Source organism: Serinus canaria, chromosome 2, assembly GCF_022539315.1.
Source record: "Serinus canaria isolate serCan28SL12 chromosome 2, serCan2020, whole genome shotgun sequence".
In the NCBI taxonomy this organism is placed as follows: domain Eukaryota; kingdom Metazoa; phylum Chordata; class Aves; order Passeriformes; family Fringillidae; genus Serinus; species Serinus canaria.
In genome coordinates, this window is record NC_066315.1 from 131,488,399 (window position 1) to 131,514,560 (window position 26,162).

Here is a 26,162-nt window from a genome sequence, read left to right on the forward strand (position 1 = left end):
GACCATCACAGCACGCAGGGAAGCAGGTCTGCAGGCCTGTGTCAGACACCCCTGCTCCTGCCACAGCCTCAGCAGCAGGAGGGGCTGCAGCTGTCTAGCAAGCACAACAGGGCTACATCACCTCCAAGGACTCTAAAGAAATCATCCAGCTTTCATGTTTTGTAAAAAATTCTGAACTGCAGTAACAACATAAACAACAGTAGCACGCAGCAAATCAAACTGAAATACATACTGTGTTCAGACTCCAGGTTGGCTTTAATGGCAGATTGTCTTCAAGTACAGCAAGTATTTCTGCTTTGACCATTGCTGCATTTATAGAGAAATTGTTTCCTACTTTTCTGTAAGTTAACATAAAACAACTTTTAATGACTATGACAGAATCATGTTGGATTATCTAACCTTAGGCAACTGTAGTGGCATTTAGTTGAAAACCACACAGCAGTCTGTCTTGTCTAGAAAGACCTTAACAGGTAAACTGAAGAGCTTATCACTGCTTGACATGGGTCAGCTAGTAACTTCAGGTTAAAAAAAAAAAAACAAAACCAGAAAACCAAAACACCCATTTCCCCCTTTAATTTACTCCCTTTTCACTTGTACATTTAATTACAGTAATAAGTGTTTCTTAGACTGCATCTCCAAAGCATAAGCAATTTTATGTCTCTTAACTGGCCTGTAAAACTGTTCTGACAAATCCAAACTGAGAATTTACTTACAAGTAAAAGTTCATGAAGTTTCATAAAATCTTTCCTTTACAGAGTCAGAAAATAAAATTTCCTACTAGCTGGCACTCATGTGAAGTACACTTGCAGCCAAAGGGTATAAATTTCACCTCCAACTCAAGGGTTCAAAAAGTCCCTTTTATCTGTAGGATCCAGGCCTCAGTGCATCATTTCAAAACACTAAAACCCCTTCTCCTCCTTCCCCCCGTTTTCAAGTAGGGAAAGTTAAAGTGAGAAAGTAAGCAAGAACCTTGAAGAAATTGAGAGGCTGCAGTAACACAATAAAGAAATTCTCTGACCAGTTCAAGCAGTTCATTACTCAATGCACATATACTTGCAGCAGTCTGATTTACCTTTACATTATGGATACAGCTAAATGAAGTCCAGTGCAAGAGAGCATTTGAGGTTTCTGTAGTCTTGTGCAGCCCTACCCTAGAGTCAGCACTATACAGAACTAGCTAAAGTTGAAAGTTAAGACTTTTCAAATAAACACTATTAAAAAAGGAGCCAAAGGTTCTGTGACAACATGCAGAATTGGACTAACCCATGCTGCCTCAGGGCACTGCATGCACACGAGCTGGGACAACCTCTCCGTGCACACCCATGCCTAGTGCAGGTTAGCTGGTCAGTGCGAAGAACTGAATCTAAGGTCATGCTCTAAAAACACACTACAAATTGCCTTTTAGCCTTCCAGGAACTTACACGACTTTCACTTCATACAGACTGATCAATCTCAAAATCTTTACTGTTTAACACAAAGCTGAACCAATGGGCTTGAGAAAAGAAAGCTTCTCAAATCAATCACATATACATCTACTTTATAGCTATCTGCCTAGCTCTTCCCAAAGTTAGCCTGAAAAACAGTAAAATCTACACAAAGTTTTATTGCAATCATACAAGGGATACATCACGGGTCAAATACAACAAATACTATGATGCAATTTTACATTTATTAAACTACAGTTCAAAGCACAAATTTACACATTCTAAATACACTAAAACATCTAATGAAGTCACACTGGTCTCCCACTGACATTTGATATATCTGGGCAAAAGACAATAACTTTACAAGACTTTTCTAACAGGAATCCTTAGTATAAAAACTGTGTACTTGTATGTAAACTGTTGAAGAACCCAAGTGATGGGTTTCCATCTCCACTAAGTCATCCATTTTGTTGCATATTTAACGCTCAGGGGTTGAATGAACTTGATTTTTAAATTTGGACACCATTATCTAACCCTCCCACCCCCCACTGAATTGTAGCTGTAGCTTGTTTTGCCTGGTCCCCATTACTATTTTTTCAAGTTTTGAAGAGAATGAATTGAATTGAAGATTGTTCCATTTCTTCCACATTGGAATGTTGACCAGACAAACTACAGACTTGCAACTGCAGGTCTAAATGAAGCGTTAATGCCTGTTTAAGCTGCAGTGGAAAAGCGTTCTTCCGGGCTCAGCTGAATGCACGAAGGCACAAAGAAGAAGTTCTTCATCAATGTGTCTGAAGCAATTCCAGCATCTTGCATCTCATCCCTGCAGCAGAAAAGGTCAAGAGATGTAACAGCATGTTTTCAGGTTCAATTTCCCTTCAGAAAGCACCCTCCACACAGCGTTGGAAGCCAATTGCCCCCGCATGGCTTGGCCCTGGCTCAGCAGAAGGGAGCCCAGCTGTGCCAGTGCCTGGCACTCACAGAAATGCTGCCACTCGCCAGGGTGGGAGCACGAGGCCCTGCCTGCCTGGGTGCAGGAATGGGTTACCACACTCTCCATCACCACAAGAGCATCACTGCCCTTCCTGCCTATGCTGGTGCCAACACCGCATACAAGCTGTGGACACGTGTATTAGGAAAGCTCAAAGGCTGATGTCAAACAGCTTTTGTTAAGCCAGTACAAGACTTTACAACTGCCACTGAACTCACAGGTGAGATCAGTCAGGTATTCTGCTTTCCTTTGTCAGCCCTAAAGCAAAGCAGGCATTGTATCACGGATCTCAGTTTAGTCTCAGCAGTCAAAACAGAGACAAAAAAAAATCCACAAACTAAAAAGGCACATTCTTGCACTCAGCATTTTCCTGTATTTGCCACTGAATGTAATTTATGAGTGTACACTCCTGAAGGAAGCAAAAGCAACCTTGCCACTACCAAGATAGTTTTCTTACCAGTCACTGAAAGACATCATGTAGTAAATCAGTGGCCTCTGATAGTCGTTAAAGGTAGACTGTTCACCCAAGGTACCAGAGCCCATATTGTCAAAGATCAGCCAATCTCCAACGCTCAACTCAGGAAGAAGACAGTTTTCCACAATTTGATCAAGCTCATCACAGGATGGACCCCAAAGGCTGCTTGCAAACAGAGGCTCATCTTCCTTGTATTTCTATATGGAAATGATTGAAGCAATTCAGGCTTCAGTTTATTGAATAAGAATTTTCAAATATACAGAAGGTTATTTGATAAATAATAGGCAATTATATATGTACGAAGTGTTAAATATATATTCAATAGACAAGGATAGAAAGTACTACCTCTGAAGAATATAGAAGGACTCACCTTGTGAACCTCTGGGATAGTATTCAGTTTCTCAGACAATTTACTTGCAAAAGAACCATAAACACCATCATTTATGTAATATGTAAATACTGGTTCATCATCATTCCTGGTTTGCTCCACTGGAAGTAAAAAAAGAAGTTGTCTTGCATGCATGTTTTGTCATAAGTAGTCCTTTTGCAATCTAATTTAATTCAGCTGCTTTCTCCTGACAAGGGGGTTCCATATATACTAGAATAGGAGAATTACAAGCAGAGTAATCTGTATGAGACCAGATTATGAATTCAGTTATAACATTAAGTGAGAGGCTTAATAAAATTAATACTTTCAGTAATAACCACTGCTAAGAATATAAACGCAGAGAAGCAGGAAAGTAGCTTGCTTTGCGACATGATTTTTTATGTTCTATACAGAGCCTTCTAACACACCATCTGTGATGCACCCAATATAGGTTTAACCTAGTAAGGATTCAAGAAGCGCCACATAAAAGTAACAGTGAGACACATAGATAACATATGGTCAGAATCCAGAAGGCATATTATGGTGCAAGAATTAGGGGATGCATTAAATATATAAACAAACTAGGCAATCCCAACTAATAGCAGGCAGTTACCTGTACTGAGTCATAACACAGAAAACAAATCCAACCCTTACCTCCAGAAGGAAGAAGTTTATCATACTCAACAGTCTTCTTTGCAATGACATTCACTGCCAGTGTAAATGCAGATGAAACGTAATAACATCCAGGCTCTGCAATCACATTCACACCAGATTCCTTAGGAAAGTAGACATCCAGCAATGGCCTGATGACATGATTAACCTAGGAAATTGAAGTCAGAGGTAAGGCCAATGAATTCAGCATACAGATGTATCACACACACACACACAAACACTTCCAATCAGCAACAAGTCTAGTCAGCACACCAAATACTTACTCTGCCCCTCCATTCTCTGAGAAACGCCTTTACCAGAGGTCCACGATTTATTAAAAAAACATGTAAGAAAACTGGTCATTCTGCTAAACACTGAAGATTGAGAACCATGAGTCTGAGTACTACAGTCTCTTTTCACAATTGAAGTTCAAACTGTGGTACACTCACGACTGCACCAGTAACTTCAATGCCCATCCAGCACATCAGACAATGTAAAATCACATATGAACCCACAAGAATGGGCAAAGGACCTTTTCATGATCAGTTCTGAATAGTATCATGTTAGAAACAATTATTTAATACTAATGTTCATATCTTAGGACAGATATTTGAAGATTAAGAGATATTTTGAACAAGTAACAGAACCATTAGAACTGAGAGAAAAGCCCTGATTGCTGTTAGTAACTCCTCACTTTCACTGTGCTCAATTCATGGAGCCTGTGTTTGAGACAACATTAACAGTGTAAACTGGGTATCCTGTTCTATATGCCACTTCATACTAAAGATGGCATTTAGGCCAAATTAGAGGCCAGTCAAATCAAGACCTTTAGCTTTCAGTTCCAAAGCAAAATACTGGAAATTGTCATCCAGTAGCAACAGGGCTTATGATCCAAAGCACACTAAAGCACCCTGCCCCAAACCATGCAAGAGTCACCAGCTGGACAACAACAGGCAAGAAAAATCTTGAATTATTACTGCTAGGGATGCTTCAGATAGCAATTTAATCTGTAGCACACTTAAATGAGCAATCACTCAGGATGAACAGGATTAAAAAGAAGTCATGATCACCTCCAAGAAGGGATTACACTATCCATGATCAAGAATACAAACCCAACTAGTGAGATCTTGGGTTACAGTCTAACATGGAACTTAACTATGTTTCAGCTATCAATTCAAGCTACAGTTTGAAGGTTAAACACTTCAATTTCTTCAAAAGTAAGAGTTTCAACTTCCAACACATTGCGTACCTCTTCCAGCTGAAGTTCTGAACCTGTGAAGCCCCCACCAATATCCAACATGTTCATCTTAAAGCCAAATTCTTCCTAAAATGCATAGGCAGAAAGTAAGTACACGAACAACAGTAAATGCAAGAGTATTTTGTTGCTCCTTACTGTGGTTGTTTTCTGCATATTTAAGCTTTTGAAACTACTTAGCTGAGTACATCTAATGAGGGAGTAAGGGCATAGTACAGCTCCATTAAATCTAGAAGAAAAGCACTGGGATGTCAGTAGAGGCTGGTTACACAATTCTCTGCAAGCCCCACAGCAATACCAACTCCCATCTTGTGGCTTTTGTTATATTCAGACAGTATTTGCTGAACAGGTGGTGTATTCTGACAAAAGACAGTTTTAGGATTTCACAAATTTTGGAACAATACCACTGCAACAAATTTGCACAAAGATCAGCAAGATCCTCAGTTTTACTGCCCCAGTATGTCACCAGCCACAGCTAAGGCACTGCAGTAATAAGAGTAAAAAGACTTGCAGTCTTCTCTGTTTAGTTTACGAACTCCTCATACCACAATAGATGCCAGCATGCAATTGTTCAATTTCAGTGTAAAAGCATCAGTTGTGTATTTACAGGACCGAGATTTGAATATCAAAAAGCCTTGACCTAAAGTAAGAAATTAATTTAAATAGCATGTAAGGCTACTGCCTGTCCTGCCTGTCAGTGGGACAGTATTCATTATCATAATTAGGACAAAGTTGGTTTTATCTCTACCACACATAACAAAGCAGTATTTAGTCCTTTACTAAAACTTCAATTTCCAGTGATTTCTTTTGGAAAGAATGTAGTTGGTTTGTTAATATGATTGGAATAGAATGGCTCCTCTACTGTAGCAATTGCATGTGAGTAGAGATGTACTTACAGCCATGTCAAACACACACCGAGCATCAGACAGAGCATGAATGTATGTTTGCAGATCCTTGCAAGAGCCTGAAACATGAAATCTGAAAGAAATAAAAACACAGTAAATACACTGAACCCTGCAGCTTTCAGACCAAGAAAATAATTTCATCACATAAAACAGCAACAGAAGCAATTAATTCCCAAGTGTCCCAAAACAAGCTTCAATTGTAATATACAGCAACTGTGCAAAGAAGCTCAGACCACCACTGCCTGCTATTTCATTGAATTTGTACTTGAGAATTGTCTTCCTCTTAATCCTAAGAATGCCCCACAATATTCTCATCTACGAGAAACAACAAATTTACTGAATTTTTCATTCTTCACTATCAAAGTGGCTGAAAGTCATTTTTCAGTAGCTGCCAAAGCTGCAGAGAAGTACTGATGCCTACCACAAGTTCCTGAATCCCCTCTCATTCCTTATTCAAGAGGTTCAAGTACTGCCATATGCACTTAGTCACTGAGGTGCTAAAACAAGTGCAAGCATTCCCATGGGATTCCTCAAGAGGCATATGGTCTACTGGTTCTAGACAGACCATACCCACATCCAAGCCACAGTGCTCTCTACTCCAAATCTACTCCTTTACGGAATGCCATTCTGAGGGAGAGGTCACTTTTCAAACACACTTGCATGAATCCATATGTGGATTTAAAAATTGTTTAAATAACAAATAATGCACAAGAGCCACATGGTTTCTATAAAAGTTAGTTAAGACACTAAACGAAGAGGAATGTTTTTTCAGTAGTATCTTTTTTTAAAGACATTTGTAGTTTATGCTTTAACATCCACTTCAAACAGATACACAGCAAAACATTTGTGGCTTAAATCATCAAAATCTGGCTTAACATTTTTTTATTGTCTTGATGACCCATTTGTTTGGTTGCTTTCCAAAAAGAGTTATGAGCATGTGATAGAGTTGTAGCTGAAGGTAGCCAGAGCAGACTTGTGCATGCATTTTTCTCAGATAGAGTAAAATATCCATCAATCGTCCTATTAAATTACCACAGATTTGTACGAACTTGGAACTCTAGGGTTCAGTCCTACTACCTGCAAGCCAAAAACTTAATCTGAGTATTTTGTCTTGATATGATCCAAGAGTGACATAGAACCTTAACTCTTACAAAATCTGACCTCATGTTCATCTTGCTCAAACTATCCATCCTATTCCATGCTGTACTAGCACTTCTGTTATGATGTTTATTGCTGGAAGAATACAGATCAAGTTACCACAAAAGTTCAAGAGTACAGTTAACTAAACTTAGTTTTAATGCTGACAGAAGGAATTTATGATACTTCATTTCCTACTGTTTTGATGTCAGTAATAGTTACTTTGTTTCATGTGCTTGCAAGCAAAAGCTCATGATTCTAAATTGATATGATATTCTTTGTCTGGGGTTTTTGTTTATTTTTTGAAAACCCTGTAAAATAGTGTCACCAGGGAAAAATTCTTCTCTCTTTACATCTTAAGTACATCATACAAATATCTACTCAGCCAGCAGAGGACAATGAAGTTACTCACTTGACACCAACTATTTGGACTCCCAGCTCCTTAGCACATTCCATAAGGTGCCTACAGTTCTTCAGGGTGGTGCCAAACTTCATATTCATCTCCTCATCAGCAGTAATGTCTTCTGTGGCAATGTGCAGTAAGAGCCTAAGAGAAGGGGAAGATGATTGGGGCAGTTGGTTTACATCATCAGCACATGTGAAGCCTGAAGATTGTCAGAAGTGTGTTGATTATGTTGTCAGTACTCCAGCTCCATCGATGGATGAATCAAGGCAACCTAATAATAACAATCCTGTACAGAGAAAAAACTAGCAATTAGGGGCTAAAACATGGAGCCAACAAGGACAAGGGATTTGGAAATGCAGCAACTAAGACTCTTGCAGCAGCAAGAGTCTGTTGAGTGCTGTAATGAAAAATAACGTTACCTTCCAATGAAGTGTAGTTCCTCATAAATTCAGTAAGACTAATATGATTTTTCCCATCTCCATACTCCTCCCCAGCCCAGAGGTTCCCCTTCAGTCAGACATCAGATTTAGTTAAACTCAGCATCCAGGCTGAAAGCACACCCTGGCCGTATCACAAAACCTCCCCTTCCAGCTGAGCACATGGACTTCTATGAAGGGGTAGGGTGGTCAGTCCATTCCCTGCCCCTTCTTCCAGGACACTGTAGAGCACAGAGGCAGCAAGTACCATTTCTTACATTCTTATGCAGTGGAACATCTTCCTCTGTCTGGTCAAAGCCTCATTTTGGGTAGGTTTGGCAAATTGCAGTGCTACTGCTGACCTTTCTCTGACCTTTCTCTATGTTAAAGTAACACTTGAGGGGCAAAGGCATGGTCACATCCAAACCTCTAGAGATATACCCCCAAACCTCCCAGATTCAAACTGCTGTCCACTGAGAAAGTCACACCCCCACAAGATCAAGTAATTAGTCATCCAGTAAACTAAACAGAGGTGGTGTCATGACATACATGCAGACTGGACAGAGCACATTGCAGTTAACCAGGATGGGGAGTGTAAATGAGTGGAAGAAACTCTGCACATAGAGTGAAACAGCTCTTTACAAGACAGGTGACAAACAGACCTCAGCCTGGCCACTACAGCTGGCCTAACATCTACCATGACTTCTACACCTACTTTCCAAATGTTTCATGGTGTGTTTAACATGCACTTTGTAAAGAGCAAGAAATCCTAAATTCTCAAACAGATTGCCCTGCAATCCTTGTTAATTTATACCATTTTGTCTTGAGAAACTGACGAGCATTTCATTTCCTGCTTCTCATTAGCACAGAAAATTCTGTTCAAAAAATCTGTAGTCAGACAATATTTTGTGAAGCATTTGGAAAAGCGTGCTAACTGTAGCAAAAAATTGTTACAAGTCAAACTTTTTAAAATGTAATAGAAAAATTCAAATCCATATTATGATTTGTCATCTCATATTACGATTAGTCCAAAACCCCTCCTTAAAGACATCCAATTTTAAATTGACAAATTGTTATAGCAGCATTTTAAGTGAATCATATTTTTCAGCAAAACCCATTAAATCTGACTTCTAGAAATCTAAGAGGTTGTTAGAATCATGGAAATAAATCAACATAAAAACTAACAAAACTCTAAAGACACCAGTGAATAACTGGTAAAACACTAATGATTTAACACTCAGCTTTAGCATTGCCAATGCTTTTGAATCCACCAAGTATACCAGGGCCAGCAGTTCCAGAAAAGTTTACTTATCATACATAACGTTTTTGCACAGGAATTTCTCTCCAGTATGCCAAGCACAGACAGACTTCCATGAGGATGAAGTGCAATCACCAGCAACAGCAATATTAAATCTTGTAGTCTTGAACAAACAAAAATCTCTCTCAAATACCACCACCCCCCAAAAAATCCGACAAAACCCAAAAAAAGTCAGGTTTGGGAGAAGACAATACTTTAATAATGACTGTTCAGAACCAAGGAATTTGTTAAGGATATCAGGAATTCAGTTTCTTCAATGACATTTATGGAAAGCTATATCTGCAATCACTGCAAAGCACTGTAACATTCACTCAGGCTCTGGCTCCATATTTCTTAAAGGCATGGCACAAAGCTAAAGCATTCCTATGTGAGGGATGTGATGTTAAATGACAGGAGTGCCTATCAGTCCAAGAGATCATTATATCATTGCCAGCAATAAAGCTGCCATATTTAACAGCCAGATTATCAGCTTTGACCACTTTTCTACAGAGAGCAACTGAGCTAATACCAAAGTGACTGAAAAATTTCTCACTGTTTTAATTGCGTGGAAATACCTGCAGGTCTATTTAATAGACCTGCAGAGTATGCCCAAACCCTAGGTGGGATCCAGTGCACATGGTCATTTGCTGGTAGCTCAGCCCTGACTTCAGCCACTAATATACAAACAGAACTCCCTGGAAGATAACACTGAAGCCAAAACAGAGCAGGAGGAAGATGTTATTTGCACATGATGAAATACTAGACTTCTGAACTTGAATCACTGAAACCTTTACATGAAGATTGCCCTAAAAAAAAAAAATCACTTTCTCCCAAGATTTTTCCCAAACCACGGGCCATTGTATTAGGAAGCCAAGACTCAGCAGAAAAACATGCAAAAAAGCTACTTTCAAAGGAGACAGAAGAAGAACAGATTCAAATGATTTGTACTAAAGAAGCCATGTACTTTGCTTGCAGTTCAAAGCACCCAGAACACAGGCAAAAATTTTCCCCCACATTAAAAGCAAAACCAGGATTTTGACACTTACTTGGCATTTGGATGGTTACGTGAAATTTTCTTCAGCTCAATATCATTGTCACAAGTCATGATGTTTATCCCAGCTTTTGCTGCATACTTGATCTGAGAGGCTTGCTTGCAAGGGTTTGTGTATATGATGTTCTCAGGAGAAATGCCCAGGTCTTGTACCAATGCCATTTCAGACTGAAAAACAGGAGCATACCAGAGTTTGACAAAGTGCACAGCACCATCCTTTCTGAATTTTTATTAGATGTGCTCTACTACCACACTAAAGAGAAAACTATCTACTGCTTCTAGGGCAGAAGTACAGATTTTCAACAGCCAGTTACAAATGAGTTCACAGTTCCAATTTTACTTATAATCATGGCACTTAGCACCAAAGAGATGAATTTAAACCAGACATATGAAAGAAAATAAGGCACACAGGCAAGAAAAACTTACTTTACTGGAACATGCAAAACCAACACCAAGGGTTCCCAGAATTTCGAGTACACCTGGAGTAGAATTGCATTTTACAGGATAAAATGGCTTTATTGGTGCCATCACATTCTGCCATTGCATGTTATTCCTTACAAGCTTTCCAAGATCTCCAACATAAAATGCCTTTTTTCCAGTCTGCAAAAGGAAGAACAGGAAAATAAAATGTCTGAAATTGTAGTTTGCTGTCAAGACAAACAACCCCAAGTGTTAAAGAACTATGCACCTGTATTTTACCCTGCTCTTAACTTTTAGATTTGACCTGGAATAATGTTTTTCTGTTCACCTAGCAATTTGAACTAGTTTAAAAAAACCAAAGGGAATACCTACCACTTCAGAGATATTATGAATGTTATTGACAATATTCTGAGATTCCTGAATAAAAGATTCTACTTAAATGCCAAATGCTGATTTTATCAAAAAACACAGATTAAGCTACACACTTTTTTCAACTTTTGATTTTCAGAAGTCTGCAGCTATTTTTGGGAAGAAGATCCACTGGGATGAAAGCTTCCACAGTCTCAATGTAATTTATATCTTATTATACATGAAATAAATCTGACGCACTAACATTATTTTAACATCTAATAGCTTGTTTTACTGAAAATTTGTCTGATGGTATTTTAGTTTAGGAAGTCAAGTTTGAGACTGTTCTCCACATCTTGTGAAGAATGAAGTTCAAAAGGAATTTTAAGAACTAGACTTCATGTTAAAGGTGACAGAGTCAAGTACATAACCTTTAAGAAAATGCACAGACTTTTCTGTAACTGTTAAGTTCTGCACATCTGTTACAATATAGTCTTTCTCACTATCAGGTCATGATGCAGGTGTAGTGGATCAAAGTGCAAACAGATCATTCCAGATTTGTTCATAATGTGCACTCAGTAAGAATACTGTAGGTGAATGCCCTACTGTAAATCAATTAAAGACCATCACAAAATATATGATGGATCTGAATCAAGACTGTACATCAAATGTTAATTCTAGCAGTTGACTTCTGCAGATATGAAACTCTACATGTCGTGGCTTATTTTATACAAAGTCTTTATTTCTGTTTAAAAAACACAAATAGAAATTCCATCGGGTGGAAGCATACTGACCCCCTGTACGGGTCACCAGCAGGATTGGGATCTGGAGCTTTAGATCCATGGCACAGGCCTCTACCCCTTGAGCTAAAGGAGTAAATGAAAGCAGCAGAAGGCAGCTATCCTCTGTGAGCCAGCCAGTGGTTGGAGACATGACATGTTGCCAGTAGTTTACCTATTTATTTGCTAGACAGAAAAAGAATATTAGGAATCAGGATTTGGGAATCCTACACCTGAGTTCAGAAGGCCATGGAATTTAGCTATTTGCTGTACTATTGTTGACCACTTGCACATGAATATTAGTTCTGATAAACCAAGGGAAAAGTGAGCAACTCACATGAAGAACACAGAATTTGCTTAATGAAACATTTTTAAAGTTTGTTCTTTCTACAATTTTGTCTACAGAACAAAAGCTACATCTTCCTGCCTCCTCTTAAGAAATGAGTGAAGCCTTATTCAAAAAAGGACTATTGTATATACAGAATTACTCAACTTTCTTTCCAGTTGGCTGCTAAACTTCAGTAGCTTTTACACCACTTTTTCTTGAAAGATAGCACCTCACAATGTGCTTGTACCAGAGTTTCCAGCGGGGAGAAGGGTAACAGGAAGATGTATGAATATTAACCATGATGGCCCACAGAAAATTTAAACATGGCTTTAAACAGGCTCAGCATACACATTTGTCACAACTCTTCCATATTTTCAAGGAAATACCAACAAAAAGGTTCTAACTGAATATATCTGCTTGCATAATTTCAGGTGCTTGATCTAAATCCCATTGCTAATAAAATCTCCTCAAACAGTGAGATGGGACCCTGTACTTAATTACATCAGCCAGACTACTTTCCTGCTAGTCACACTCAGAGCAGTAAAGAGTTGATGCCCAAATTTCCCCAATAGAATTCTGCCCAAAGTAAGAAAACAGCAAAGCAGCAGAATTAGAAGAGGAAACTACTCTATAAATAAGGTGAGTGAGGCTTAGCTGACTGTTTCTCTGTTGCTGTCAGCTCATCAGCTCTAAAATACTTTAACCTAGTTTGAAGACTTAGGGAACTAAATCAAAAGATCTGGAAAGCAAACTTACATGAGTATGTTCATAAATACAGTTGTCAATAACATCTGCAAGAGTTGCTCCTTCATCCAACAGACCAATGGAGTAATTTGCATCCTCAAGAAATCCTTTCATCTCAGCCGTATTCCACAAAGCCGACAGTCATAAACCAAGAAACACAAGGGATGGGCTTCCAAGCCTTATATCCGGGTCCTTAAATTATGCAACAAACTGTACAAAGAAGACATGTGTCAATGGAAAAAGAGGCACATAGAATACCATGCTGCTGTTTAAAAACCAGCTTTCTACACCTGATGTCCTACAAACAGTAACACACATCTATAAAGACGTTTTTACTCTGCTCACCCTGAATTTGTCAGAGATATGGATAGAACAATTCTACTGAAGCCAAGAATAAAAGAGAAGCTGGGTACTTTAAATGTGACACTAACTTCCAGAAACAACTGATGCAAGGCTGTTCTTGAGAAGAATTCCAGACTGTATGTGCACTGATCTGCACTGAGTTTATGCAAACTATGAAAATACTGCGAGTGCAGCATAATTGTACAAATGCCTCAGCTCAGTTCTTCTCAAGTATAGCATCTTAAGCAATGCTACCATTCAAGTGTACAACTGGAAGACTGCCTGTAACAGAACATTACTGAATTTGTTCTAGAAAACTTGTAGCTTATTGATTAAATGCTAGCAGTGATATTTGTGCTAATGTTATAGTTCTTTTCATGCTAATTTATAACCACTGCATTTACACAATGTATTTATTAGACATTTGTTTTGTTGTTATGTTCATAACATTGCCTAAAACACTTAAAAATGTTAATTGCAATAGAGGTTAATATAAAGAAGCCACTAGGCTAGAAGTAATTTCAAAAGTGATAATCTTAGTAAGTAGAATTGTCATTAAAATACAGTCTAATTTTATTTGCATCTTGCTTATCCTCAGATCTTCACTGCAAATAAGCTTAGTAGTTAGTAGTTTATACAGTGTTTTCCAAAAGACAATCTAAATCCAAAGTCCAAACACTGAAAACTCTGTTAAATATAGTCTTAGAATGCAGATTGACTATTTAATCTCAAGTAAAAATCAGCAGACAGCAGACAACTATCAACAGCTGACTATATACCTTCATTTGCTTTACTTGATGAATAGAACAATCTGCAGTTTACATTCCATTAGAGTTGTGGGTCTTGTTTAAAAGCAGCTCATTAGCCTGCATCAACCCACTGACCACATTTTTGTTTCAGCTGTCATCTTCATGACTAACACAAGATTGATCAAAACCAGCTAACTAACTAGACTTCTTCTCTAAATGAAGACCTAAGACTTTTTTTAATATCTCAAAATATTGAGATTTAATATTAATATTAAAAATTTTTTACAAGTACATGTAACAAGTTGCACAGTAGTTGCAAAAAAAAGTGACAGTTGTTTTCTAAAGCAGAATTATTTTTCTAATTAAAAGTGTTTATAGAAACCACAAACATTACAGCTGAAAGCCAAAAATACTTCATTAGGACTATAAAATTTAAGATAATTTTGGCTTCAAATCATCACAGGGCCATGGTATTAAACTCAGTCTCATGTTTCATCCACTGCCCCCATACAGTAAAAAAAAAAAAAAAAAAAACACAATTTGCAACATAGGTTTGGTAAATGTTGTGAACAATATGAACAAAGTTACTTTGCTGTAGTTTAATACTACCACAACTGAGCAGCAGTTGCTCCTGCTTGTCATTATGCCAAATAATGGGAAAGGAGCCAGCAGGACTTTTTATATGCTTTCTGCACAACTCAAACGTCCCCCCTATGTTTGTTACAAGAGGAATTTACTGCCAGGTGAGCTAAGTCAGTGGCAGCAAGAATATTCAGTTCTGTTCAGAAGCTGAACAATAAAGACAAGTACACCAGGTAAGAAATAGTTGTCTCACACATATATAGTGAGTCCTATGATAATTTAAGGGAATCCTGAAGATCCAAATCACAGAAGAGCAAGATAATTATCACATTGATGTAAGGATTTAATGAGTTACAAAAACAATGACTAGGTGGCAGACGATAATAACCAGGAAAGTCTTCAGTCTGTCATATCTCAGTATGAGACTAATAGCTAGAACTCCTTAAAAAAATACCACCACTGAACAAAAGAAGCTTGTGAATTAAGTTTGCCTTAGAATCAGTCCAACAAAGATGAACACCACAGTCATCTTCATAAAATATCCATGGTTTTCAGAGGCAGAGGACCAAAAAGGCTGAGTTATCTTTTTTCCCCCAGGAAAGAAATGCTGGCCTCAGCTTTTCACTGAAATTTTTATTAAGGAATTACTGTATATATAAGGGTACTACATAGCTGGATTTTAAAATTTTGGTTGAGTTTTTATTTTTCATGCTACAAGCCACTTCCTACACTCTAAAGCTTGCTGACAGTCAAGAGTCCCTTCCACCCCAGATCTACCCTACTGGAGGGTCTCAGCACACCCACTGGAACCAGACACAGCTCTGAATGATTTTTAGACTCACCAGACACACCTAGCTAATTGCTTGTACCTTGTATTTCAAATGAAGCAGCCCAATGTAACCAACTGCACATTTTCCTCTTTGAGTGTGGATGTTCATCTGAGTTACAGTGGATTTAAGCCAGTTTAGTAGTCTTAAAAGAAAGGCTTTTTTTCCATAGTTAATGACTGGTGTCTATAGCTGTCAGACAGATGGTGTAGAAGAATATTTTCCTTCAAAAGCTGCCCCTTTAATTTTGGAGAGACTCAGTTCAAGTAAAGCATGGGAGGAGGACTCTTTACCATCAACTCCCAAAGCCACCACCAACAAAAAGAACAATCATCTAGTAAGTTAGTTTTGATGAAGATTATTTCCTAAACAAGACTTGTCTCCTGCTCATTCATCAAAAAGCATCTTATGCTCAAGGGGCAGGTACCAAAAGGAATATATGTTAATACAAATTCAATGACAAATTGCAACAAACCATAAACAACCTGATATAACCTCTCCCAGCACGCTAAACAGTGATTGCTTTCTCTAAGCACATCCAAGACATGGAAGCTTTTCCATTCAACAAAATTAATCTAATAGACAAAAAAAGCTAATGTTTGTTTGACTACTGTCCAAGTTCTCCTTTTTGGAATAAATTACATCTCTTCAGTCTTGATAGGAAGAATATTCTACAAATTAAAAACAAATTCCTAGAAGAACTGCTACAGCACCACTACAAGACAGTGGCTAGAGAAACAATTCTTTAAGGGGTTAATACCTTACAGTAGGATTTGGGACTCTGCTGTCATCTTATTCTGTCCTGACTGGCTCCCTCCTGAGGGGGGGAGGAGAATCAGTGATAAAATTTGCAGAAGGAAATCTAAATGATGGTTTAGGACTTTTTTTGATGTCTGTAAGATGAGTCAGAACTCATTAGAGCACAGAACTCACTCCTTGCTGGAAATGCAGACTTGCTGCAAGTCATTATTTGACAGACTTGGTGTGGTAACACCACCCATTTTCACACCTGAAATGTTAGTCTGCACAATGCTCCAGGACATATATTTTAAGTCAAACAAAAGCTGTCAAGTGGTATGAGACTTCTACATAAGCATGTAATTGCTTTCTTTGAAGTAAGCATTACATCCTCAGGCTCTTTAACACAATGGCTTCCCAGATGAAGAACTCTAAGATAAAAGTGTACATATTTAAACACTGCAATTACTGCAGACATCTGGAATAAAAGAAAATTAAAATTCTCTGAAAAGAGTCTAAACATATGCTTGTCACATGTAAGCATCCATAACACACAATTTTCATTTCTTTTCTTTACATTGTCCAAACTATGTATTATTTGACCTAAGAAAAAAACTTAAAAAACCCCAAACACTTATAGGTTTGGGTCTTTCATTAAAAACTTCCTCTGCAAAAAAAGACTTTTAAATTAAATGGGCTCCAAATAATGCCTTTCAACCACATCTTAATTAAACAAAAGTATTTATGACCTATAACAATTATGCTGATGCAAAAATCAAAAAGGGCTAAAACCAAATTATTCTCTCTCATTCCTAGCAATACTGGTTCTTCAGGGGTAACAAATCAAAAAAAGAAACATTTTGTCACTGACACCAGCAATTCAGTACAGAACAGGTATACCAGAAAAGTATATATTTTTTTTATTTATATATATATATATATGCTCTCTACTATGTAGGAGCATATATATATATATATATATATATATATATATATATATATATATATGCTCTCTATACATGAGTCCTCTGCTTTCAATGCAGGGAATACCTACTTATAATGGCAGTATCTTTCAAAAAAATTCCAAGACACCATTTCACCAGCTTGCATCACTGTAATTCAGTTAGCTGAAGCAGCCACTAAGCAGCTGATGGAAATGCTGAAACAGGTGTCTTTTTTTGCATTACTCAAGTTACCTCCCAGCACAAATCCACTGAAGGCCATAAGTAGGGTACCTGGACAGCTTAGGTCAGTTGCAGCCTACTCTATTCTCTCAGCAGCAATCCACACAGTTAAGTGAGCAAAACAGAAAGAACAATTCTGCTGAAGCAAGCAACCGGGATAGATACTGAAAACACAATGGCCCATCAGCATCTTGTACAGGCACAAAAACCTCCTTCTGCATTCTTCAAGTTTGAATACATCATTCAGACCCAAGAAGCTCACAAAGCTTACAAAAGAATGGTTACTCTTCTGAGTACACATACACTTCTGTGGTAGCAGACCAGCACTTCTCTTTTACAACAGTGCAAAGTCACTTCCCTATTCTATCCCCTTACCTGCTCAGTCAGTATTTGGCCTCCCCACTGCCCCCTACGACTACCAACTCCCAGCCCTCCTGCTCCCCAGCTGCCACCCCTAGCTCCATCTACACTAAGTTATGAAGGCTTTCAAAATTAGTGTCCTGGATTGTCAATTAGCAAGTCCAGATAGCCACTGCTTCCACTTGGCAAAGACAGGGCTTGTTAAGACATCAGACTTCCATCATTTCTGACCTATCAGATGGGGCAAAAAATAGAAGAGATTTTAAAGGAGCAAGACTTCAGGCCACAGTTGCTGGACTGCTCAGGGAGTGAGAGCTTGAAGAGCATATGGAACTAAACCCCAAGTCTTCCCCTGCCAGTGTAACACAAGGAAAAAGTGAGATGTAGAAAATGATAAAAGGGAAGTGAGTTTAATGGAAATGTAAGTACACCTTCAGACAGAAGATTTTTATTTTAGTTCCACTGGAACGTTAACATATAACATTACAATTATATTTAAAAGCTCACTTGACCTTTTTCCCATTAAATCACATTGCAAATTGAACAAGACTCAAAGTACCGATTAGCTCTCTAACTTATGCATCTTAGCTGCATTTGAGGCAATGACCTGTGCTTCAGCACACCAAAACAGGTACAAATTTCCTGGCAAATACCACTGCTACCTACATCTCCACTGCATTCAATACTGAATTACTTCTATTTGTGTACAGTCCATAATTGCTGAACATGTAGTAGATCCAACCTCAAAATACATATTATCTGAACATTCAGCTGCAAATAAAACAAATCCAGCGACATTTCTGTTCTAGGGCAACTTATACCTTGTATCATTTGTCACAGCACAGGAGTCTACCAGTTAGAGAAGGAATATCTCAAAGAAGGTGTCAGAACAGCCTTCACCTCAAGAGTAAGACCTTCTGTCACAGCCAAAATTCTCTTCAGAACACTTAGAAATTAAGATGCATGTATAGTACCTTAAGATTGTATACTTTGTTCACTCCTTTCTAACAATTCTTCTGCCTTTCCTAGCCTTTTACTACTTTGCTTTATTCCTGTTCAAGTGCAAAATGTCATGCAAGAGTACTAGCCACATACAAGAGCAAACCAAAACTTAAACTGAACAGAAGCAATTTTCTCAGCTATTTTTCTTATAAAAACCACACTTTAAGCATAACAGTGATATTCAGAAAACTCTCAGTGTTAACTGAATTCACTTGACTAGAGTATTCAACTACAAAGAACTAGATATATGTAGTTAATTCAGTAAGTTTCAAACAAAACAAAGAACATAACCTCTAGAGATATAGCCAGAAGTCAGGATAAACCAAGCTCATCCTGTGCCTCAGCAATTGTGGTATTTTCAAAGAATGAGTTTATCTACATTAAGTACCTTATTAGGATGCATACTAACACATCTGGCATTTGGAGTCTGTGGTCTTTAAAAAGTACCTGGCTCAGTAAGATGTACTTCACCATTTGCAAGTTCTACATTAAAAACCATTCCATAATTTATAGGTAGTAAGCCAAACAAAAACGCCTTCAGCTAGACAGGAAAATAGTACTGTACAAATACTGTATAAAGTGAGCTTAAATGTGTTTGTAATATCTGAGTTAAGACTATTGTTAAAAACCACATAAAACTATTTGAAGTTAACAGACCATGATAACATACATTTCAGAGTTTTCTGTGCTCCTTAAGATCAGCTAAGTGCATTCATTTGTTTTCCATTATCATGGTCTTGTTTTCCTTTAATACCTATTTGCCACTTCAAAATATAAAGGCATTTATAATTGGTACACATTTTCCATCCAACATTAAATTCCACATTCTACTGTAACCCCACTATAACTATTTGTGGAAATGGATAGTAATTAACAAATAATGGAGACGGGCATTTGGGAAGGCACACCCTTCATGATCAGCCTTAGTTACTGTTTACAATAGCAAACCTTAACTATTTCAGTATAAACTACTCAAACTATACCATACTCAGCAAGTCATGAGTTGATGTTAACAGTCATGCAGTCCAATTCCTGATTTCAGAATTATCCCTGAGAGACTGAAGTTACAGCATTTTATTTCAGGATTTTTGCAGCCAACACCCCTAATTCAGAAAAGTAGCTTTATTTACCAAGTTTACTTCAGAATTTCATCAGAAAATTGTACTGAGAAACGTGTTAGGTGAGTTAAAAGTTTCATTTAGTCCCCCTCGCCTTCCTAAATGAAAGTCCTATGAAATGTTGTTAATCTACATCCAGATCTTGCTTATCAAAATACAAGCTGTATTTTTGCAAGTGCTTATCCTCCTGCATACAGACGAAGAGAGACTTACATGGACAAGTTAGGAGATGGAACCCTACTATCATCAGCTAGGTTCCCAAGGTGGCTCAGCGTTGAAGTCGAACTGCTCTCTATAAAGCACTTCTCCTAAGCCCTCTGGATAGTTGTAAACTTGATCAGAGATTTTGCCCTGTAGGGAGAAAAATGCACACAAAAGTAAATTTCATAGCCAGAACAGAATAAAAGTTTTATGATAAAACATGTAACAAATGCCTTTTCAGTAGTGCTTTTAAGGAAACTTTCAACACCCCACCACGAAAGCCTATAATCACAAACACCCAGTTTTCAAGAGTTTATATTAACTCTGAGCCAGAACAAGCCAGATGTACAAAGAACTGCTAAAACACATGAGACTGCTTATTTTACTTATCTTTCACAGTCCGAATGAGAAGATTTTCAAAACTAATGGCAAAGATCTCCATATGATCCTGCTGTAGGGTAGTATGCCTTAACACTGGATTACTCTCCCAGAAATGTTTTTAACCCTGTAACCACTGCATTCTTCCCCTCCCCACTTCCTTTCTATTTTAGAATTCCCTTGCCACGTTCCTTCTCCCTCTGCTGTGAATGAACACGGCATGTGGGTGAAAAAGCTACGTGGGTGAAAAATAGTGCTTTATATAGTGAAACTGAACACCACACAGACAAATCCAGAAATGAGCAAGACAGTAAAAACAAAGAAACTTATGCTTGCCTTCAGGAATGAGGAAACATTTCAGCTGGCCCTTAAAGGCTATTACACACATCACCCAAGCAGTATTTTAAAGTACAAGAATAGCTTACTCAAGGAAAAGTAATCACACAAACAGAACAATGAGCACAAAAGCAGTCAAGGAAACATTTATTAGGCCTGTTGAGAAATTATTCCTCCTAAAAGCAACAATAATTTTCATGGAATTAAATACACTACCAAATTGGTCACATGTAAACCCAACATACAACAAAGTTTCTAAAAATTCACTGTGATATATGGCATGAAACATAGAACATACCAACCTATTGTAAAAATCAACCTTTGCTACTTTCATTACTTAAGTAACACTACATGGGCTGACTACAAAAGCCTGACTTCTGGGAATCACGCAACACAAAAGATTATCTTTACAGCCATGTTAGTTAAACTCCTGAAATATACTTTTCCACTTATTCTTGCTATTGGAAAACTAAACCCGTCCACTCCATAAAGTACTGCATATTGCACAGCAGTAATGCAACTTGAGGGTAACTGTTTCACAGCAACTCCCACAGAGCAATCCCTGCAGCCTTACCACATAAATTAGCATTTACAAGCATGCAACATTAAAAACAAACCTCAGTGCTTCGAAATTGAGATATTACGGAATTTTGCCAGTTAGAATTAATGTATATGTATTACATTTAACCTTATCCTTTTCTTTCACTAAAGCAAGAAGTCAGTAACATTTAGTTCTGCACACAACAGTTTCACAAAAGGAAGGTGTTGCCAACATCTAAAATTAACTGGTAGTTACACTACTTCCTACTGCTGTTCTGATTATATTCAAGAATTCATACAAATTTTCCAGTGGTAGGAATTAAATTTACCTTCCTAGCCAAACAAATCATTAAACACAAGTGCTTCTAGGTAGAGCATATGACCTTCAGTGCCAAACTTAAAATGCAATGCTTCAGCCAAATATCACCTGCAATATTATGCCAATAAATATTCTCCCATGTCCCAAGGAGGAAAGTTTACAGTGAAAATTCCTGTGGAGCAGGAATGAAACCTAACAATTTTCTGTAGCAACAGTCAACTTTGAGCTGTGCCGAGTTCTGTCTTTCACAATTTGTTTAAATGAGATTTATGTAAAGGATCTACACAAACATATACAAAATAGTCTGACTGCTCTTTGTGTGCAGCTTTGCCACTTCGAAACATTCAGAGGAAAATGGAACAATTTGAGCCTTTCCAATTGCAGTCATTTTAGTCTATTTTAACCAGCAGAAAGGGATTTTGCTGTCAGGTGGCAGAGCCGGGCTACCACTTAAAGTAGAATTGCATTAGATGTCCATAACCCATATGAGCCAACTCAGTTTTACAGAAATTGCATATGTTATCAACCACAATGAAGCATTCCTCATTTAAGGGTTTTAAAGTAGGTATAAAAGCATTCTTTGCTAAGCAGTGAGCTTTGAATTGTGGAAATAGTCAGCAAGGTAGCTCTGCCTTTTAATATTCAAGTGACACCTATATGCACGTGTTTATCTCTCATCTTTTGGTACACCCTACTAGCAGGTTCCTGAAGTTTAACTCAGCTCAAGCAACAACAGTCAAAACTCACCTGTGGACCCAAATCAACCCCCAGCTGTCCACAGCACACAGTTTTGTCAGAGCACCTGTATCCCTGCAGCAAGCCCTATAAGTGCCCAGCAGGGCTGGGCTTTTTCCAGTTCACTGGCCCCCCCTCACCTCTCCATGCCAACAGGCCTACAAAACCAGGCATCAATCCATTTTCTTAAAAAAACCCTTAAAAATCCACTGCCTCTGTTTCTGAGAAGAGACCCTGTAGTGGCTTGAGCTAAAATATCCATTAACCAAACCCTAAAAATCTAGAATTACAATGACCTTGCATATCTACACCAAGTGACAGACTTAAAGGCACCAAAGTTACTCTGGTTCCCAGAAAAACCTAGGTATTTTTGAGTTACAGTAAGTCTCTTCCAGAGCAGGGAGAGGACACTGTGGCAAGGGGATCCCTGGGGGAAAGCAGGTCCTGAAGGAAGCACAGGTCCCTGAGGAGTTCTCCATGAACCACACTCCTGCTCCTGTGCTACATCAACAGCGTCTAGAGCTGAAATCGACCATTATACCTAAATTAGAGCACTACACGATTAAGCCTCGCTTCTAGGAAGGGACAGTCTTAATTCTCTTCCAGAGCACTCTGTCTCCCTTTAATTTGGAGAGATGGAATCATCTCCAGCAGCACTGCTGCAATCACACACCTGCAGCAGCCTTCCAGGGAGCACAAGCTGCGGGTCCAGGGGCTGGCTGCAGGCTGAAAGGCACTAATCTCCCTCTTGCCTCCAGTAAAATTGTGCCCACAGGAGAAACATTCCCACAGCTGCTCACCACCAAACAACACCCTCCCCCTCCCAAAGACCCTCCTTTTTCTGGGGTTTAGCCTTCCCCTTGAGCTCAATGCCCAGCAGGAGGGATGGGGGAAAGCAGGCTGGGGGTCTTGGCCTAGAGGAGGCAGAGAAGGGAGCTCACCACAGCCAGAGGCACACGGGGAAGGGGCTGCCTTGTCACAGGCATCAGCCACAGCAGCAGCAGCATTGTTCACTCGGTGACAGGAAGGAAAGAACTAGACTGGACCAGTCCAGACTGGAACAAACCCCTCCTACCATCATTATTCACAACCCCCACCTCCCCCCCAGCACCACTGCCTCCCACGTTTATCCAAGAAAGAATAATGGGCAAGTGCAGTGTCTTCAGAGACAAAAATCCGGCAGCTGGGGAGGGCAGAAGTAGGGCAGGGCTACCCCCCCCAACCCACTCGCACACAAGAGACCCAGTCACGCATCTGACTAGAAAGCAGACATTTCTACACTGTTTTATTGGCCTTCACACCGTGTCTTCATTCAGGGTGGCTATAACCGACTGGGACTACACAATTGTATCCTCATTAGTCACTGGAGACTGCTGCAGACGTCTGAAACGCAGTGCTTCTCCTGCCTACAGTCACAAGGCAGCTGTGCAGGATTCAGTACTGCAGGAAATGCACTTCAGAAAGGCTCAAAAGGTTTAAGCTCACTTTCTTCCCTCTTCACCACAACCAGGTAACCCCAGCACACATAGGCAACTTCATGGGCTCAAACCGATGATTAGAAAAGATCTGCAGTGCTGAGTGCTGTCCAGTACTCAGACATAACAGCATCCTCTTCAGCCACACCACGATCCCGTACTTGCACCGTCCCACTTACGCACGCATGAGCCCGCTCGCTCACCGTGCCTTCAGCTCCCCTCCACCAGGAACAGACACCTCTACTGATCTCCCACCACTGTAACTCTGCTGACCTCCTACCAAACACTACTAAACGGGGAACGACATGCAGCCAACACGCACACACTTTGGATACCCCAACATTCGGGTGCACCCACGGGTTCAGCTGGCAGCTGAGCAGGAACCAGAATCTCTTCTCCACACTTTCCAAAAGCCACTAGTACACCAGTGGCCAAATGGACCACAATACATTGGCAGAGACAGCCAAGCCAAGAAGGTTGAGCTCAACCAAGAGACCTCCAAAAGGACCAGCGGCACCAAACCTCCTACTGCTACATTAAGGGTCTGACCAAGGGGAAGGGTAAAGGGTGCACCCGTGAAACGACCAGAGAACTACTCCCGGGGCAAAGGGAGGGGACTGCTAACGGGAGGGAAGGGCTCCCCTTCCACACGCCGGGTGACCCCACGGCCCTGCTGCGTGAAGGCAGTCCCGGAAAGCGTCACTTGTGCAATGCCCTTACGACTCTGACAGCCGGCGCTGCCGCCCTGCTCCTCGGCGTGGCCCTTGCTGACCATGCCCGGGGGACAGGTGAGGAGGCCTCGTGCAGGCGCAGCTCAGGTGAGGGGAAAAGTGGAGCATGGCAGCGGGAGCCCGGATGGATAATCACGCTCACAGAAGCACAACATGGCCCCTGAGAAGCAGGCGAGGAGACGCCGCGGCCATGCCACCAGCACCTCTCCTACCTCTGCCCCTGTCAAGCTGCCCAGCCCTAAAACCTGTCACACACGGCTGTCCCCGGGGGCTCGGGGGAGCTTACCGCGTGTGGGTCACACGTGTAAAGGGACCCTGCCGCACCCGCACCGCAGCCCGCGCTGCCAGCACATGCTGCTGCCACAGGGCATTGGGCAGCCCCTCGCCCTGCGGGATCCAGGCGAGGACACCCCTCGGCCCCCGCTCCCAGGCAGGGGCGCCCTGCGAGAGGCAGCAGCGCCCGGTGGGCGCGGGTCTCCAGTCGCGGGCACTGCCCCGGCTGCGAGGGGGAAGACACCGTACAGCCCCCCTCCGCAGGAATCCGCCATGTTAGGGCGGCCGCCGAGCCCCCGCTGGCCGCGAAGCCGGCGGCCCCGCCGCCCTTCCGCGACCCGAGGACTGCGGGAGAAGGGGACAGGCGGCAGCGCCGCAGCGTTCACCCCGGTGCCCGGCCTCCGCTCCCGCCCCGTCACCGCTCGCACGCAGCGCTGTCCGCCATGTTAGCGCGGCGGCCGTTGACCCTCCGCCCGCCGCCGCCGACACCCTGCCGGGTACGGGGGTCCCGCTGCCCGCCCGCTCGGCCCCCGCACTGCGGCCCCGCACCGCCCGGCGCGCCGGGGTACGGGGGGAGCTCCGGCTCTGACTCATTCCGCAGCTCTCCATCTGCCGCTGCCGGTGGCAGCCGGTCTCGCCCCACGCCGCCGGGCGGAGAAAGGGCAGCGGGAGGAACCGGCCCCATCCCGAAACCTCCCCGGCAGTCACCGCCACGGTACGGCCCGCCGGCTGCCCCTCCGCCCTTTCCGGGCACCACGATCACCGCTGCCCGCTCCTCCCTGCACTGCCCCGAGCCCCAGGCCCCGGGCAGAGGGAAGCCCTAACGCTACCACCCGCCGCCGGCGACCACGGACGCCCCGGCCCGGTTCGGAGCTCGGAGTGGGCGTCGCCACCGCTTCCCTCCCTCACTCCCACCACCTCCCCCACGGACGGCGAGAGCCCCAGGACTCCCGCTCCGGTACTCACGTGAGATAACGGCCCGAAAGATTTGGTAAATCGTCTTCTCTTTTTAGGCGGAATTTTTAAAGAGGGATGTGGGAACCTACAGCAGAAATACAGGCGGCGGCAGCGGCGCCTTCCAGGGCCATAGGCTGCGGGGGCGGCCGGCGGGGAAAGCGCAGCGCAGCGCTGGGACCAGAGGGCACAGGCGAAGAGAGACAGAGCCGGAGTGGGCCGGGGGTTGCGGCAGCGGCGAGAGGAGACGGGAGCGCGGCCGAGGAGCTGCGAGCGAGCGAGCGGACACCCGGAGCGAGAAGAAGGGGCTGTCCCCGGCAG

At 41.2% G+C, this 26,162-nt stretch overlaps 1 protein-coding gene across 1 annotated transcript; it reads right to left on the minus strand.

The window, feature by feature from the left end:
* Positions 1–236: 236 nt before the first annotated feature.
* AZIN1 (antizyme inhibitor 1) lies at positions 237–26,162 on the minus strand. The gene is made up of 12 exons (XM_009087350.4): positions 25,854–26,162; positions 20,113–20,250; positions 13,010–13,207; positions 10,805–10,978; positions 10,374–10,546; positions 7,621–7,755; positions 6,063–6,144; positions 5,161–5,235; positions 3,915–4,080; positions 3,264–3,382; positions 2,876–3,090; positions 237–2,250 (listed from the first exon to the last, which is right to left on the minus strand). The coding sequence occupies exons 3-12, from the start codon at positions 13,109–13,111 to the stop codon at positions 2,139–2,141; spliced, it is 1,353 nt and encodes a 450-aa protein (XP_009085598.1). The 5' UTR covers positions 13,112–13,207; positions 20,113–20,250; positions 25,854–26,162; the 3' UTR covers positions 237–2,138.

Excerpts from the sequence above, each read along its gene's own strand:
- AZIN1 (XM_009087350.4), bottom strand. The coding sequence starts at position 13,111 with ATGAAAGGATTTCTTGAGGATGCAAATTACTCCATTGGTCTGTTGGAT. Across the intron at positions 5,236-6,062 it reads GGTGTGTGTTTGACATGGCT|GAAGAATTTGGCTTTAAGAT; the intron begins GTAAGTACATCT and ends TATGCATTTTAG. Across the intron at positions 4,081-5,160 it reads CAGAACTTCAGCTGGAAGAG|GTTAATCATGTCATCAGGCC; the intron begins GTACGCAATGTG and ends TCAATTTCCTAG.